This window comes from Pogoniulus pusillus, chromosome 18 (genome assembly GCF_015220805.1).
Source record: "Pogoniulus pusillus isolate bPogPus1 chromosome 18, bPogPus1.pri, whole genome shotgun sequence".
In the NCBI taxonomy this organism is placed as follows: Eukaryota; Metazoa; Chordata; class Aves; order Piciformes; family Lybiidae; genus Pogoniulus; species Pogoniulus pusillus.
In genome coordinates, this window is record NC_087281.1 from 12,293,582 (window position 1) to 12,310,493 (window position 16,912).

Below are 16,912 nucleotides of genomic sequence, written 5' to 3' on the forward strand. Positions count from 1 at the left end.
AGCCTTTTCCAAAGGGGACCTGGCAAGCATCTGCTGGCTCCTCAGGGCTGTCCTCCCATTGTGCTGAGCTCTGGTGCCTCCCTGGGCTCTCCCAGGGTGTGGGTAAAGCCTTGCTGAAATTGCTACAGCAACTACATAGTCACTATATATTTATAGTTGCTTGTTGCAGTTTTGTGAAGATATTTGTGTGCCTCCAACTGTGTAGATAAATTTCTTCTGGGTCTAGCTGTTGCCGTTAGCAGATGTTACAGTCCTCAGCTGTTTGATAGCACCCACCAACTAGGACATGAAGCCATCACAGGCCTGCCAAAGAAATGGTATGTGAGCACTTCCTAATCAGCTTTGGGCCGAATTAGCTCTGTTAATGCAAACTGCCTTTTCAAACTGAAATTAACCTGGGTAACCTTGTGCAAGAAGAATGTCTCTGTTTGTCACATTTTGTTCTCCATCACTACAGTTCTATGATTGGAGAAAGAGAAGAGGTAGGAGGTGATAATTTAACTGCCTTTGCTGTCTGGAAAGCAAGCAGCCTAAAAGAAAGAGCGAGAGAAAAGCCACAGAGTGAGAAAGGAGACGGAAAAGAAACCTGAGATGCATTGATGGGAATAGCAGTGATATGGGCCTGTGGAGAAAGGATGGGGCATTTGCCAGGCTAAGCTGGAGCTGAGGAAACTGTTGTCAGTGGGGTATTTCTGTGCTGGGGAGAAAGAATTTTACACACTTTTAATGAACAAACCTGATTGCATTCAGACATTTTCTTTCCTCTGACCTGATTTTTCCTTTAAATGAAAGAGGATGTTAAAGTTCTGTCTAATGTCAACCAAAATGGGCAATCACAGTTATCTACCTCTTGGGGAAATCAAGCTAAGGGTACCTACAGATGACATCAAGGTAGGAGCAGCTGTGGATCTGTTGGAAGGTAGGAGAGCCCTACAGAGGGACCTGGACAGGCTGCATGGGTGGGCAGAGGCCAATGGGATGAGATTTAACAAGGCCAAGTGCAAAGTTCTGCACTTTGGCCACAACAAACCCAAGCAGCACTACAGGCTGGGGACAGAGTGGCTGGAGAGCAGCCAGGCAGAGAGGGATCAGAGGGTGCTGGTAGAGGGTAGATGAAGATGAGCCAGCAGTGTGCCCAGGTGGCCAAGAGAGCCAATGGCATCCTGGCTTGAATCAGGAACAGTGTGGCCAGTAGGACAAGGGAGGTTATTCTTCCCCTGTACTCAGCACTGGTCAGGCCACACCTTGAGTGCTGTGTCCAGTTCTGGGCTCCTCAATTCAAGAGAGATGTTGAGATACTGGAATGTGTCCAGAGAAGGGCGACAAAGCTGATAAGAGGCCTGGAACAGAGCCCTGTGAGGAGAGGCTGAGGGAGCTGGGGGTGTGCAGCCTGGAGAAGAGGAGGGTCAGGGCTGACCTTATTGCTGTCTACAAATACCTGAAGGGAGGCTATGCTATAGCTAGGTGGGGGTTGGTATCTTCTGCCAGGCAGGCAGCAACATAACAAGGGGACACAGTCTCAAGTTGTGCCAGGAGAGGTCTAGGCTGGATGTTAGGAGGAAGTTGTTGGCAGAGAGAGTGATTGGCATTGGAATGGGCTGCCCAGGGAGGTGGTGGAGTTGCTGTCCCTGGAGGTGTTCAAGCAAAGCCTGGCTGAGGCATATAGCACCATGGTCTAGTTGATTGTCTAGGGCTGGGTGCTAGGTTGGACTGGATGATCTTGGAGGTCTCTTCCAACCTGGTGGATTCTATGATTCTGTGATTCTATTTAATAAGTACTGCAGTTGCTGTTGGCAGCTTGGAAAGGCTAAGTTGGCAAACACCGGCAGAGAGTGGGCATGTTCTTTGTGTAGCAAGTTTAATGTCTCACCCACACAGCTTGATCTGATGGCCAGTGCTTACTTCAGAATAGCATTGCTAATTAGGTCTGTTTCTTTGAATATTCATTTCACTATTTTTTTAATGGAAGATTTAAGCATGGATGGTGGGAATGAATATCCAGAGCTAATCAAAATTAATAGCACAGCAAACAGTCCCTCAGAAGCTATTAAGCTTGGAAGAGCTCTCCTTGGAAACACTGTAAATGTAAAATTATATCATGTTCTTTTAAATAATGTTAGCCTTTCTGCAGTGAGCTTCATCCCATTTGAGTAATATGACATTTAAAAAAATAAGAAAGAAAGAAAGAAAAAAAGAACCAAATTAAAACAGATGCTTGGCATGAATAGGGCTTATTTTTAGAATCTATCTCTGCAACAAGCTAAAATCAGTATTGTTAATGAAATTGCCAGGTTAAAACCTCTACATGTATTAGGAGAGGGACTTGGGGGTGCTGGTGGATGAGAAGCTCAACATGAGCCAGCAGTGTGCACTTGCAGCCCAGATTGGCATTGGAATAGGCTGCCCAAGGAGGTGGTGGAGTCGCCATCTCTGGGGGTGTTCAAGAAAAGAGTGGTTGGGGCACTTAGTGCCATGGTCTAGTTGACTGGCTAGGTGCTAGGTTGGACTGGATGATCTTGGAGGTCTCCTCCAACCAGCCTGATTCTATGATATGTTAGAAATCTTGTCTAGTTTGCAAGGACTGTGGATGAAATTAGCAGGATTTCCCTGCAAGACTGTAAAGGGCTTTTTTCCCCAGGGATTTTACTTCATGAGATTAAGGTGTGACAAAGAATGCAAAGCTTATCATGAAACCTGTCACCTTCCAAAGGAAAAAAAACCAACACCGAGCAACATCCACCAACACAAAACAGGTCAAGAAAAAACTCACTGACCAGACTGCTGCCCAGGCTGGCAGGGGAGTTTCAATCACATTTCTGACATCTATAGAAGGAGGCTTTCTTACCTTCACTGCAAACTCTGTTTCTGTAGCTTTATGAACGCATCTTTTGCACACTGAATAGGAGCCAACTCCTATGTCCTCCTTGATCTCGTACCCATCTGTGAAGTGAATGTTGTTCCCATGTAGCTGCTACAGGGAAAGACAAAGGAAACAAAGTTCTTAGGACATGGGTGTGTAAAAGCAAGGACTAGCCTTGTCTTAGTAAAGTGCATGACTTCACCTCCTTTGCTGATCTTTCTTGTTCTTTGCATTTTTTTCTGAGTTAAAATAAAATCTGAAGGTTTTTACTTAAATAAAGTGTGTGTGTGTGTGTGTGTCCTTTTTCTAGCCTGCAAGATGGAGTTCATGTGGAAGTAATGGCAAGAAAAGAGTGATTTTCTAAACTGTTTATGGAAAGCTGACAACCACTCCCTCTTAGAAATTCCAGGAAAATTTGGTATCAAGTCCTCTGACAAACTCACATATCTTGACGATATAAACTCATTTCTAACTACTAAGGGGCCAGGAAACTTAACAGGTCTGGAGCCCCTGGTACAAGAGGGATGTAAACGTGCTGGAGCATGTCCAGAGAAGGGCCACGAGGATGATCAGAGGGCTGGAGCAGCTCTGCTATGAGGAGAGACTGAGAGACTTGGGGCTGTTCAGTCTGAAGAGGTGAAGGCTCTGAGGTGACCTTATTGTGGCCTTTCAGTTTCTTAATGGAGCTACAAGAAAACTTGGGAGGGACTTTTTAAGGTGTCAGGTAGTGATAGAACTGGGGGGAATGGAACAAAGCTAGAAAGGGGTAGATTGATTCCCAGCCATAGGTTGGAGTGGATGATCTTGGAGGTCTCTTCCAACCTGGTTGAAGTATTAAGTATAACTATGAAAGCCACAGCCAGGGGCTCTTCCTTTGAGGCATGTATACCTTTGGAGAGGGAGATTTTGCTTGTAGGAAAGTTCATTGCATCTTTGAGCAGCTCAGCTCTTTCTCCCAATTCACTGTTCCTCTGATGCATTGAGCCATTTGGAGCAATTTATTTCTGGCTTAAATTACAATAACTGCAGAGCTTGTTGTAGGGGAATGGCAGCACCTGCCTGGCAAGAGTCCTTCCCCTGTCAAACCACTCTACTCTGCTTTCAGTGAGTACACACAGGCCCTCGTGCAATAGGAACTGGAACACAGTGGCCTCTGACTCCCAAAAGCTTTGGCTTCATGTCTGTGGCAACCTACAGCAGTAGCTCATTGAGCTTCTTTGCCAACACAGACTATACCACATAATCAAAGCCAAAGCTGTTGAGGCTGACATGCATTCACTGAGGAAACAACACTTTGTTATTCCAGCCCGTGTGCACAACTGCAATAGCGTTTCAGGTACTTAAAGATGAAAGACTGTCCCCTACATCCAGCATACAAACAGCTCCTACCTGCACGGGGTGGCTGTGAAAGACCAGTGAGAATGCTGAGGCAGTTTAAATACACCATGCACAAACACATCTGCCCATCAAATGTGAAGTGTAGCATCAGTATCGGTACCTGCACAATTGGGTGAATGGTGATTTTGTGCACATCTTGCTGTGCAGGCTCCTGCACCAAGTTAGAGGCAATGAAGCTGAACCCTCTGAAAAGATGATGAGCATTGGCACTTGGAGGAACACCTGGGGAATCTGTCAGAGAACAAAGAAAATGACCTTATGAGCTGCATAGAAATCCAGAAATGTATAGCACAGCACCTTCAACAAAGTCACCCCTGATGCTCAACAGCAGATCCTGCTAAACTCACAGACACATGTGAATGTAATTCACAGCCACATCAAGGTTCTGGTGTGCCTTTTCCATTGCTTTGCTCTGTATCTGAACAGTGCAGGGCAATTGTTTGCAAGGATCCCACCTCTTGGCCCCCGAGTTTTTTTTCCACAGTGCATGCTCATTTTTATGCAAAGCAATGGCCTGTGACAGGAGTCCGTACAGAGAGGTGGTGAGTTGAGGAGAAAGAGAGCTCAAGGTAGAGAACCTCTTTGGCTTAGCAGAGGTCCTCTAGGGAGAGGGGAAAAAGATGAGGTAGCTGTTGTTCCCAACACAGCCTGGGTACAGCAATTAGGAAGGCCAAATAACTGTCCAGGTAATGTGCTACACTGTGTGGGTCAGGAGAATGTGCAGAAGACAGGACCTGAAGCAAGTGCAAAAGCACGATGCTCCAGTAGTGGTGGTTTATGGTGTCAGGGGTTTTCTGGAGCAGCTTTAGGATCTGGGACCTACTCCAGGGAAGATGGCAATCAACTTGTTCTCAGATGAACACAGTGACTACAGTTGTCTCAACTAACCATCATGAAGACTTTCTCACCATTCTTCATCCAAGGAATGAATGGCTGGAGATTAAAAAGCCCTGAATTATTCTGCCTTTAGAAAGTAATAACCAGAGAGCAATTCCTGGTACCTGCACCACTGCTCAGGGAGAGAAACAGCATAACAAAGCAAGAAGAATCATAGAATCAGTTAAGGTTGGAAGGGACCACAAGGATCATCTAGTGCCAACCCCCCTGCCATGGGCAGGGACACCCTACCCTAGAGCAGGCTGGCCAGAGCCCCATGCAGCCTGGCCTTAAACACCTTCAGGGACAGAGCCTCAACCATCTTAGTGGGCAACCCATCCCAGGCTCTCACCACTCAAGAAGAGCTGTGCTTCACTCAAAATTCTGAAAACCCTTAAAGAGATCTTTATCTCCAGTGTATATTTTGTCCCAGGTGTTTTCACAAGCAAGGAGGAGTCATGTTGCAAATCATTCCTTGGTAGCTGAGTAGCTGGCTGGGTATTATCATACTAAAATTTGCTCCCCTTTTGTTTGTTCTTATTTTGGGGCTGTTTTTCATTCTCACTTCCCTGTCACATCTCCTTCAATGTGACATGACTTACCACAGTGAGATTACAAAGCTAAACTTCCCTTAGAAAGTTAACTCCTTGTGGGAAGTGTGTAAAATATCCATTTTCTCTAGAGAATATATCCCCTGGACCTTGCATTTGACTCACCTGCCTACACCATGAACATCATTCATCATTCCTGATCTAGAGTAGGGTGTCCCTGCCCATGGCAGGGGGCTTGGAACTAGATGATCCTTGTGGTCCCTTCCAATCCTGATTGAATCTATGATTAGCATGTAGGGCAATGGTATGGAAGAAGGAGATTGTTCTTCCCTTGTACTCAACACTGGTCAGGCCACACTTTGAGTCCTATGTCCAGTTCTGGGCTTCTCAATTCAAGAGAGATGTTGAGATATGGGAATGTGTCCAGAGAAGGGCAACAAAGCTGGTGAGGGGCCTGGAACACAGCCCTGTGAGGAGAGGCTGAGGGAGCTGGGAGTGTGCAGCCTGGAGAAGAAGAGGCTCAGGGCTGACCTGATTGCTGTCTAGAACTACCTGAAGGGAGACTGTATCCAGGTGGTGGTTGGTCTCTTCTGCCTTAAATCACCACCAACTGCTGACCAACCCCCATCTTTGTTTGAAAATACCTTTGAGATCATCAAGTCCAACCCATGCCACAGTCATTGTTTCTTATATGCTTTTAGAGGTAAGTAACTTTTAGGTTAAGTGTATTAACCTACTATCTCTTAGCCTGGCCCCAAAATCATAGAATCTACCAGGTTGGAAGAGACCTCCAAGATCATCCAGTCCAACCTAGCACCCAGCCCTAGACAATCAACTAGACCATGGCACTAAGTGCCTCAGCCAGGCTTTTTTTTTAAACACCTCCAGGGACAGCAACTCCACCTCCTAAGAAGAATGAATTTACTCACTGAAAAGATGCATTACCCACTTGCCACCTTACTAACCTGTGGGAGTCCGAGATGTGAACTCTGGATCAAAATGAAAGGTGTCTTCTGGCCGTCCCACTGCAGGCTTGAAAGGTGGCTTGATTTCTTTCCTGTACAGTTTCTACAAGAGGAACAGATCACAATCAGCAACAATCTGTACACCTTCAGCATCTGCAGGTATGCATCTCTGCTTTGTTTGGGTGTCCTCTCTCAGCTCTGTGCTGCTCTTGCAGCTCAGAGCAGGTGAGGTGCCCTTGCTCACCCAGAGAAGGTGATATATCCATAGCTCTGAGTCCTGCTTGACTCAGTTGGCTTAAAACCTGTGCCCTGGATGGTCCCTGCACTTTTTAGTTACTGAAATCTAGAATTGTCCTGGTAAGGCATAAATCCTGCCAGGCTGGTTTAGTCCTTGCTCTCCTCCTTCTGTTGCATGTCCAGGAAGTTGAGTCAGATAAGCACAGCCTTGAAGGCTAGGGGCTTAGCACCAACTGTCAAGCATCTTGTGCTGCCCTTCAATGTGCCTGCATGGCCAAATGAGGCACAAAGCTTTGAATTCGTTGGCCAAAACAATGATGCTAGTGCCTACTGGCCAGTTTGATTTGCAAACTGAAGTATTTAAAGGAAGGTGATTTAGAAACTGTGCCCTTCTGCTGTGAGCCTCATTTGCAGCTCATTAATCAGGAATCAAGGCAGCCATGTGTATGCAGTTAGCACTAGCAGCTCAGCAGCATCTCTTCCCTCTGCCTGGAATATTTTGTGTTTTATCCCAGGATCATTATTTTGAGTTTGAAAGCATCTTTGATACACGAGACTTACTCTGGGACCAAAAAGTGTTGTGAGTACATCTGCTGGAGTGAATGCCAAGACTCCATAAGCAGTCAGAATTTCCCTGGGTTTGTGAGTTCTGTAGGTCTCACAAAGCCCAGAGAACGATTCTGTTATCTAGATCTATGTTCTTGTTCTTATCCATCTCAGCAAGCCTATGAGTGCAGTAGACATCACCACTGTTTCCTTACCACAGCCTGTAATCTAATTCTTCTCACCAAAACATTCTAGCTAGCTTCAAACTAGCACACTGTGTTACTGTTTTCCAAGTTCTGATTGTTTAAACTGTTTAATTCTGTGCAGTTACTTCCTGTTGACTGAAAATCCAAAGAATCTCAGGGAATTTTCCTGAATTTTGAATATTAATAATAAAAAGTAATATTCATGTAGACATTAATATCTGCAATTCATACCAGATCATTAATTTGCAATACAAGAATACAAACACAGATGTTTTCAGTAAAAAATTAGCCCATAGACTGTCACAATATTCCAGTTGGGGTATTTAGAGACCATTTTTAAAGGCAGAACTGGACCATGACATGGTAACGTCAGTAAACTGTGCACGGGTGGGTTCAGCAGCACAATGGCAATCAGCAATAAGAACCACCAGGAGTCAGTAGCTGGTTTAGCATTTATTATTTGCCAATAACTAGCAATATGTTTGACACTTTGCCAGACTAAGCTAAGCAACAGGCCTGGTGCTCATGAGCAAAAAAAGAGACTTGGCTTTTTTGCATATCTAGAAACACAGAATCAACCAGGTTGGAAGAGACCTCCAAGATCATCCACGCAGCCCTATCCAGTCAACTAGACCATGACACTAAGTGCCTCAGCCAGGCTTTGGTTGAACACCTCCAGGGATGGTGACTCCACCACCTCCCTGGGCAGCCCATTCCAATGCCAATCACTCTCTCTGCCAACAACTTCATCCTAACATCCAGCCTAGACCTCCCCCAGCACAACTTGAGACTGTGTCCCCTTGTTCTGTTGCTGGTTGCCTGGCAGAAGAGATCAGCCCCCTTCTTTTTAACTGTGATGATTCTTTTTAACTGTGAGTTTTGTGGTAAAAGCATGTGCTTAAGCATAAGATACATCAACATAATTCAAACTGGATTTTGCATAGATAAATAAAGGTTCTCGAGGCAAGACATTCTGTATGCGTTGGCATAAAGCAGATGCTGGTGGTTGAATTAAGATTCCTTGGACTAGTGGAATGGTAAGGCTGGAAAGATTTGATGGTCTTTACACCATTAAAAAAGTTCCTGTTTTCATAGAACTACTCCATATATTCTGAGAGGAAAAAAAGAGATGGATATTTGCTGTGAGCCACAATGGAAAGCCAGTCTTCTAAATAATTAAAAGCCAGTTGCAATATTAAGTAGGAAGTGTCACTCATCAGCTGAGAAGTATCAACCTAGTAATTAGCATACATCTTTTTCTGTCTGCACAGAACTTTAAAGGAGAGCTCAGCACATACTCAACATTTTTCTGTTGCTAGGATTTCACCTTGGGAAAGCTATTTGCCTCCAGCTTCACTTTATTTATCTTAATTCACAGCTAGAGACCTTGCACTGTAGAAAGCAAGAGGGTCACTTTCACATGCTTCCTTCTTGAATTAAATGTGCCTCTCATCCTCTGAGGTCCAAAAATGGGAAGAGGTTTTAGGAGTCATACATCATTTGGGAACTGCATTCTCTTCTGATCATTGCAACTGTAGTCTCTCTTTCCTCTTAATTCCTGCCCTCATCTGTAGTTTCTTAAGTGATGTTGGAGCTACACTTGTATTTCAAATCCCAAACCCACATCCTCCACTCCTAGGGAGGGATTTAACATTCATCATGAGTCATATGCCACCTAAAGATGTGTAATCATAAATTTGCTTCTAAGAGGGCATAGAAAGAAAGAAGTGGCTTGTGCAAGTGGAAGGTACCTCTTCAGAGCACAGGCAGGATAACTCCCTTTTCCATTTCCTTTTCAACTTGTGATAAAGATTACTTCTGGTGTTTCTGGCCAGACAGTTAAGAAGAATAAAAAAGGTAAACTCACTAAAACATTTTTTGTCCAAGCTCTTGAGTCAGATAACTAAATGGAATCTTTGAGGAACAAGAACAAGCAAAGCAGTGTCATCTGCAAGATTTCCCATCCCACACTAGCTTCAGTTCTCTGTGACCAAAGCTAATTCACTAAGCATGCTAAACCACAGAGCAGCCCACCAGTTAGAGACAATGGCTTGCTGCAGGCAGAATACTTCCTTCCTTTAAACATGTGCATCCTGCAGACATCAAAACACAATGTGACCCAGGCTGATCTAAGAAAATAGTAAGAATCACAGAATTAACCACGTTTGAAAACACCTTTGAGACCATTGAGTCCAACCTATACCACAGTCCTATATGCTTTTAGAGGTAACTTTTAGGTTGTGTCTTAACTTATTAAGTTTTAGCCTGGTCCCAAAATCATAGAATCAATCAGGTTGGAAGAGACCTCCAAGATCATCCAGTCCAACCTTGCACCCAGCCCTAGACAATCAACTAGACCATGGCACTAAGTGCCTCAGCCAGGCTTTGCTTCAACACCTCCAGGGATGGTGACTCCACCACCTCCCTGGGCAACCCAGTCCAGGCTCTCACCACTCTCATGCTCAACAACTTTCTCCTCACGTCCAGTCTGAATCTCCCCACCTCCAGCTTTGCTCCATTCCCCTTAGTCCTGTCACTCCCTGAGAGCTTAAAAAGTTCCTCTCCAGCTTTTTGTAGGCCCCCTTCAGATACTGGAAGGCCACAAGAAGGTCACCTGGGAGCCTCCTCTTCTCCAAACTGAACAGCCCCAACTCTTTCAGTCTGTCCTCATAGCAGAGCTGCTCCAGCCCTCTGAGCATCCTCATGGCCCTTCTCTGGACATGCTCCAGCATGTTCACATCTCTCTTGTACCAGGGGCTCCAGAACTGGATGTCAGGTCCCTGAGATGAGCTTTATCTGAACACCTCTTCGTCTGAAATTCAAGCAGTACACCAGCAAGACTAGTCACAGAATATCATGATATGTGTCTGCCTATTCTTGATTTATAAGCATTTAATTTATTCAGAATTAAATATATACATATATATATATATTTATACTCCTAAAAGACTCCAGAAATACATGTATTATATATAAATGCTGAGTACATGTGCCTGGAAAATATCAAAGAACAAAAAAAATGGTTCAATTAACTTCAAAATATTTAGTCATTTCCTCAACTGAGTTTTTTTGATGAAGAATTTATTCCTTAGTCAGCTTCTGGAAACAGAAAGATGCACTTCTAACGTGAGACTAACTCCCTATGATACCTGTCACGGAAAAGCCAACAAAGAGACGAAAGGATGAACTGCCTTCTAAAATGCTTGTGCTCTCCTAGATTAATGACTCAGTGTCATAGTCTGCAAATGGCAGAAAAAGATAGTGGAATTCAGGCCTTGGGATCGATTTCTGCCACTGGTAAAACCTGCAACTAAATAATTAAAGTTTTCAGTTTAGGTTTATCTCTGATTAATACTGAAGGAAACAGAATTTGAGTCCACTTTCTTCCCACACCTTCCCCTCAGCTGCATTTCCAGAGAAGGGCCAGGGGGATGCTCAGAGGGCTGGAGCAGCTCTGCTATGAGGACAGACTGAAAGAGTTGGGGCTGTTCAGTCTGGAGAAGAGGAGGCTCCCAGGTGACCTTCTTATGGCCTTCCAGTATCTGAAGGGGGCCTACAAAAAAGCTGGGGAAGGACTTTTTAGGCTCTTAGGGAGTGACAGGACTAGGGGGAATGGAGCAAAGCTGGAGATGGGTAGGTTCAGACTGGAAGTGAGGAGGAAGTTGTTGAGCATGAGAGTGGTGAGAGCCTGGACTGGGTTGCTCAGGGAGGTGGTCGAGGCTCCATCCCTGGAAGTGTTGAAGGCCAGGCTGGATGAGGCTGTGGCCAGCCTGCTCTAGGGTAGGGTATCCCTGCCCATGGCAGGGGGCTTGGAACTAGATAATCTTTGTGGTCTCTTCCAACCCTGACTGATTCTATGATTTTCTAGCATGTCATGTGCTCTATTTCCACTTTAGCCCTTCAGCTAAACAAAACTACTCCAGTACAGTCTGCAAAAGGGGATTTGATTTTTCATTTCCTGTGAAAACCCAGATTTTTTCTGTGTATGACCTGGAAAGAAGAAGCAGTGAAAAAAAAAAAACAAACCTCAGGAACCAAACTGTGTTTTTTCAGAGACAACTTAGTTTGGGTCTGCTTGTCTTAGGAAGGAAAGGGGGTGCAAGGGTACTAAGCAGGTAAAACTCTGAAAGAGGTTGACATCTTATCTCTTTCCTGTGAGTCCCAGACTTGATCATGAAAGACAGTCCATTCATTTAACAAGGGATCTATTGAATTAGTGTCATTGTGCCCACTAAAACGCCTTAGAGCAGTAAGAATGGCATTTACAAAACCTCTCACCTATTTCTCATGCTGGGAAGTGGAATTTAGGGCTTTGGTACTGGGTGAATACAGCTGTAAAACTGAGACTTCTATAGAGAGGAGCTCACGCTAAACAATTAAAGTTTGGGCATTAAAGAAACCTGCCTGAGATTGCTCACAGTTCACTCTGGAACATGAGAGAGCCATCTGGGTAAGGAGGGGAGGCTGTTCTCTGGCCACACTCAAGTCTTCCAGAATTGCAGCTATTGCTGCTATGCTCAGTGTTCATATGCTATCAGCATGCCTCTGCTTCACAAGAGCATCTGCAGCATATTAACGTGGTTTGTTTTTACACTGTCTGTGTTGTTTCCACTGTGTTCACTGCCTTCATCTGAACCAGACACTGTGTTTGATTGTGTCTGTTTGAAGAAAGTGAAAAATGGGTAACAAGTGGGTAATGACTGCTTTAACAGGTAAACACTTCAGTGATAGAGACAAAAAACAACCCTGAATCCAAAATCTGAGGGAAGAGCTTTGACAGTACTCTGTCAAAGTCCAGAGTATTATTAATACATTTCTCTCTGAGATTCTGATGATTTTAGCACTGCAGTATCTAGACTTCACACACAACTTGGAAGGAAGTAGTTAGCTGGATGGATGGGCAGAGGCCAATGGGATGAGATTTAACAAGGCCAAGTGCACAGTTCTGCACTTTGGCCACAACCCTCCCAAGCAGCACTGCAGGCTGGGGACAGAGTGGCTGAGAGCAGCCAGGCAGAGAGGGACCTGGTAGATAGTAGCTGAACGTGAGCCAGCAGTGTGCCCAGGTGGCCAAGAGAGCCAATGGCATCCTGGCTTGGATCAGACACAGTATGGCCAGTAGGACAAGGGAGGTTATTCTTGCCCTGTACTCAGCACTGGTCAGGCCACACCTTGAGTGTTGTGTCCAGTTCTGGGCTCCTCAATTCAAGAGAGATGTTGAGGTGCTGGAATGTGTCCACAGGAGGGCGACAAAGCTGGTGAAGGGCCTGGAACACAGCCCTGTGAGGAGAGGCTGAGGGAGCTGGGGGTGTGCAGCCTGGAGAAGAGGAGGCTCAGGGGGGACCTCATTGCTGTCTACAAGTACCTGAAGGGAGGCTGTAGCCAGGTGGGGTTGGTCTCTTCTGCCAGGCAACCAGCAACAGAACAAGGAGACACAGTCTCAAGTTGTGTAAGGGGAGGTGTAGGCTGGGTGTTAGGAGGAAGTTCTTGCCAGAGAGAGTGATTGGCATTGGAATGGGCTGCCCAGGGAGGTGGTGGAGTCACCATCCCTGGAGGTGTTCAAGCAAAGCCTGGCTGAGGCACTTAGTGCCATGGTCTAGTTGATTGTCTAGGGCTGGGTGCTAGGTTGGACTGGATGATCTTGGAGGTCTCTTCCAACCTGGTGGAATCTGATTCTATGATTCTCCTCTCTGGTTTGAGTATTTATTTCTTTTTTCAAACTAAATGAAGAAAAGTGTTGGTTTGTTCCTGTTTATAATGTTGCTCTTGTACAAAAAATCTTGCTTTAAAAGAAGTACTTCTTTGCACTGGACTTCTAGAAAACAATAACCCATTCTGACCCTTTATGATAAAGGTTTGATGGAGGATTAAGTTGCTGAAAGTTTCTATGCTGTCAGCTGCATCAGTCCTGTCATAGCTGCCAAGGTAGTACAGAAGCTCTCCGTAAGAAACTGTCTTTTGCTCTCTGAGTTCTTCATAGTACTAAGGCATGAAATAAATCAACATTCATATCCTGCTTCAACAATGCTGCTTGCTGACTGCCTGCACTGAGAGATGATGCATGTGTGATTGGAGATCACAATGAGGGCATAATGTGCTCTTCTCCTGATTGGCACTAAGCATCTGTGCCTGCTCCATTTCTTTTCTCTGATTTTGTTCTGTTTCTGTTCATAGAGAACACAGTAACAGTTGGTTGGATGATCATTGTAAGGCAGTCCTGGCTTCAGCTCAGCGCAGGCTGGCTCACACCACTTTCAAATGCAACTGCTGCTGTACCTAGATAAGCCTCCCTAGACCTCCATGACTGATAGTAAAATTAGAATTAAATGTGCCAATATATTACTGAGATGACAGCTGTGCTGTATAGTAATGATCTGTCTCCAAGTGCCTGGGATAAGCGCTAATTACATTGGATTAAAATCGATCTTTACAGTTACATTTTACAGCAAAGTTAGAGGGCTAGATAAGACATCAAAAGGCAATTAAATCCACCTCCCACTCTAGCACCAAGTCACATTCAAACACACCTTGCCTCCTCATGGCAAGTATTTCCCTAACTCATCCACATGAACTGTGCTCAAATGATGGAGGCCTATGCAGTTTCCCTAGCACAGGCATGAAAATGTTCCCAAAAGAAGGGAGCTTGAAACAATCATGTTTTGCTTCATGTTCTCATACATGCAATGTCTTTGTATAGAATCTCATCATTGGAGGAGAAGGAGAAGAAAGAGGAGGAAAAGAAGGAGAAGAAAGAGGAGAAGAAGAAGGAGAAAAAGGAGAAGGAGGAGAAGTTGAAGTAGAAGAAGAGGAGGAAGAACGAGAAGGAGGAGAAGGAAAAGAATAAAGAGAAGGAGAAGAAGGAGAAGAAGGAGAAGAAGGAGAAGAAGGAGAAGAAGGAGAAGAAGGAGAAGAAGGAGAAGAAGGAGAAGAAGGAGAAGAAGGAGAAGAAGGAGAAGAAGGAGAAGAAGGAGAAGAAGGAGAAGAAGGAGAAGAAGGAGAAGAAGGAGAAGAAGGAGAAGAAGGAGAAGAAGAAGAAGGAGAAGAAGGAGAAGAAGGAGAAGAAGGAGAAGCAGCTAGACTCCTGAATTCTTGTAGTGGGATTAAAAGTCAGCAGCACCATAAAGAAAATCTCTGCTTTCATTGAGTATCTCTTGACATGCTGATGAGTCACGTCAACTCTTTGACATGCAATTCAAATTAGATTAATGAGGCTTTCCAAAAGAAATGATTCTGTGGGTCTTTTGAAGGCCACCTGGACACCACAAAATGTGCTTTCACAGAGAAATTCTCTTTATTGTAAAGCCCAGGGCAGATGAGATCCTTTCCTGTGGTCACTTTGGCCTAAACTGACAAAAAGGGGTTAGCATTGCTGTGCTATTGCAAGATTTATGACCCCCCCAGCACAAAGTGGCACACCTTGCTGTACAGCCTGCTGCACCAACTCTACCAATACCCATCTGATCCCAGCAGCACAGTGCTATTTTTGGGAAGAGGGTGCACCTTGAGGTTTGGGGCTCCTTGAGTTACTTTTGGCAGACATGAAAAAGCAGACCTGGGGCTATTGTGAATAAATCTAAGAAATAAAGGATTCCTGGAGTCTCTGATTTCCTAAGAAATAAAAATGATATTTAGTGCAGCTTGCCTGATCCAGTCAGAAAAGTATTTCAATATGGAACATAAAAGCAGAAAGGTGCTTCCTTCCAGAGGATCTCTTTCAAACCCAGTCTTTCACCTCTTTTTCTTTTGCAACTGATCTGTTACAGGAATCCTTTCACTTAAAGCTGCTAATTTTCACTCCAGTTCAGCTCCCACGATCAATGCATCATGTGCATTGGGAGGTGATGCATCACTGGGAGGTGATCTGCAGGAAAGCAGTCCTATGCAGAGGGACCTGGGGGTGCTGGTGGCTAACAAGTTACCCATGGCACAGCAATGTGCCCTTGTGGCCAAGAAGGCCAATGGGATCCTGGGGTGTATTAGGAGGAGTGTGTCCAGCAGATCAAGGGAGGTTCTCCTCCTCCTCTACTCTGCCTTGGTGAGACCTCATCTTGAATACTGCACTCAGTTTTAGGTTCCTCAGTTTAAGAGGGACAGGGATCTGCTGGAGAGAGTCCAGAAAAGGGCTATGAGAATGATTAGGGGACTGGAGGGCATGGCTTATGAGGAGAGGCTGAGGGACCTGGGGCTTTTTAGTCTGGAAAAGAGAAGACTTAGAGGGGATTTGATAAATGTTTCTAAGTATCTCCTGGCCAGGAGACAGGGGACAGGCTCTGCTCACTGCTCACTTCTCACTGTGATAGGACAAGGAGCAATGGGTGTAAGTTGCAGCAAAAGAGGTTCTGCCTCAATACAAGGGGGAACTTCTTTACTGTAAGGGTTACAGAGCACTGCAACAGGCTCCCCAGAGAGATTGTGGAGTCTCCTTCTCTGGAGCCTTTCAAGGCCTGTCTGGATGCATTCCTCTCTGATCTGTGTTAGATAGTATTGTCCTGCTGTGGCAGGGGGGTTGGACTCGATGATCTCCTTGGGTCTCTTCCAACCCCTAACATCCTGTGATCCTGTGATGTTCGTTAGAGCTGAATGGGGAAATTATTCTGCAGAACACTGCAAATAGCCTGAGGTAGTACTGTGCAAGCCAGACCATCAGACAAAACAGAGACAAACAGTTATGGAGAACTGGCAATGCTGAAAGCATCTTTCTATTTCTTTCATTTGTGAGTATGTGAGCAAATGTATCCCAGAATGAAAGAACCATAGAATCACAAGATCATTTTGGCTGAAAAAGACCTTTAAGAACATTGAGTCCAACTTAAACCTAACACTGCCAAATGTGCATGCAAGAAACATAGACACACATTTAAATGGCCCTAGCTCCTGGGTTTTCTATGGTAAAATTCACTTCATGTTTTTGTTGTTGTTTTCTTTTTTCTAAACATGGCAGCTTTCCTCCAATAATCTGAGAAAAATAAAAATAATTAAAAATTGAAATGGTTTTCCACTTACATTCCAGTCTATAGTACCAAAGAAAGGGTGACGCTTGATTTCTTCTACTCCATCAAGTCCAGCACCTGAAAAGAGAATGAAAAAATCAAACTGAAGTCATGCTTAGAATCATAGAATCAACCAGGTTGGAAAAGACCTCCAAGCTCATCCAGTCCAACCTAGCACCCAGCCCTAGACAATCAACTAGACCTTGGCACTAAGTGCCTCAGCCAGGCTTTTCTTCAACACCTCCAGGGACAGCAACTCCACCACCTCCCTGGGCAGCCCATT

The 16,912-nt window shown here is 44.8% G+C and overlaps 1 protein-coding gene across 3 annotated transcripts in view; it reads right to left on the bottom strand.

Moving 5' to 3' along the window:
• The window catches only part of RPS6KA2 (ribosomal protein S6 kinase A2), a 222,899-nt gene that overhangs the window by 18,401 nt on the left and 187,586 nt on the right, over positions 1 to 16,912 (bottom strand). For all 3 annotated transcript variants that reach the window (XM_064158414.1, XM_064158415.1, XM_064158416.1), the window contains 4 exons: positions 16,643 to 16,707; positions 6,651 to 6,753; positions 4,359 to 4,489; positions 2,846 to 2,971 (listed from right to left, as the gene is read on the bottom strand). In XM_064158414.1, the coding sequence (XP_064014484.1) occupies positions 2,846 to 2,971; positions 4,359 to 4,489; positions 6,651 to 6,753; positions 16,643 to 16,707 (425 nt within the window). The remainder of the gene's footprint in view (positions 1 to 2,845; positions 2,972 to 4,358; positions 4,490 to 6,650; positions 6,754 to 16,642; positions 16,708 to 16,912) is intronic.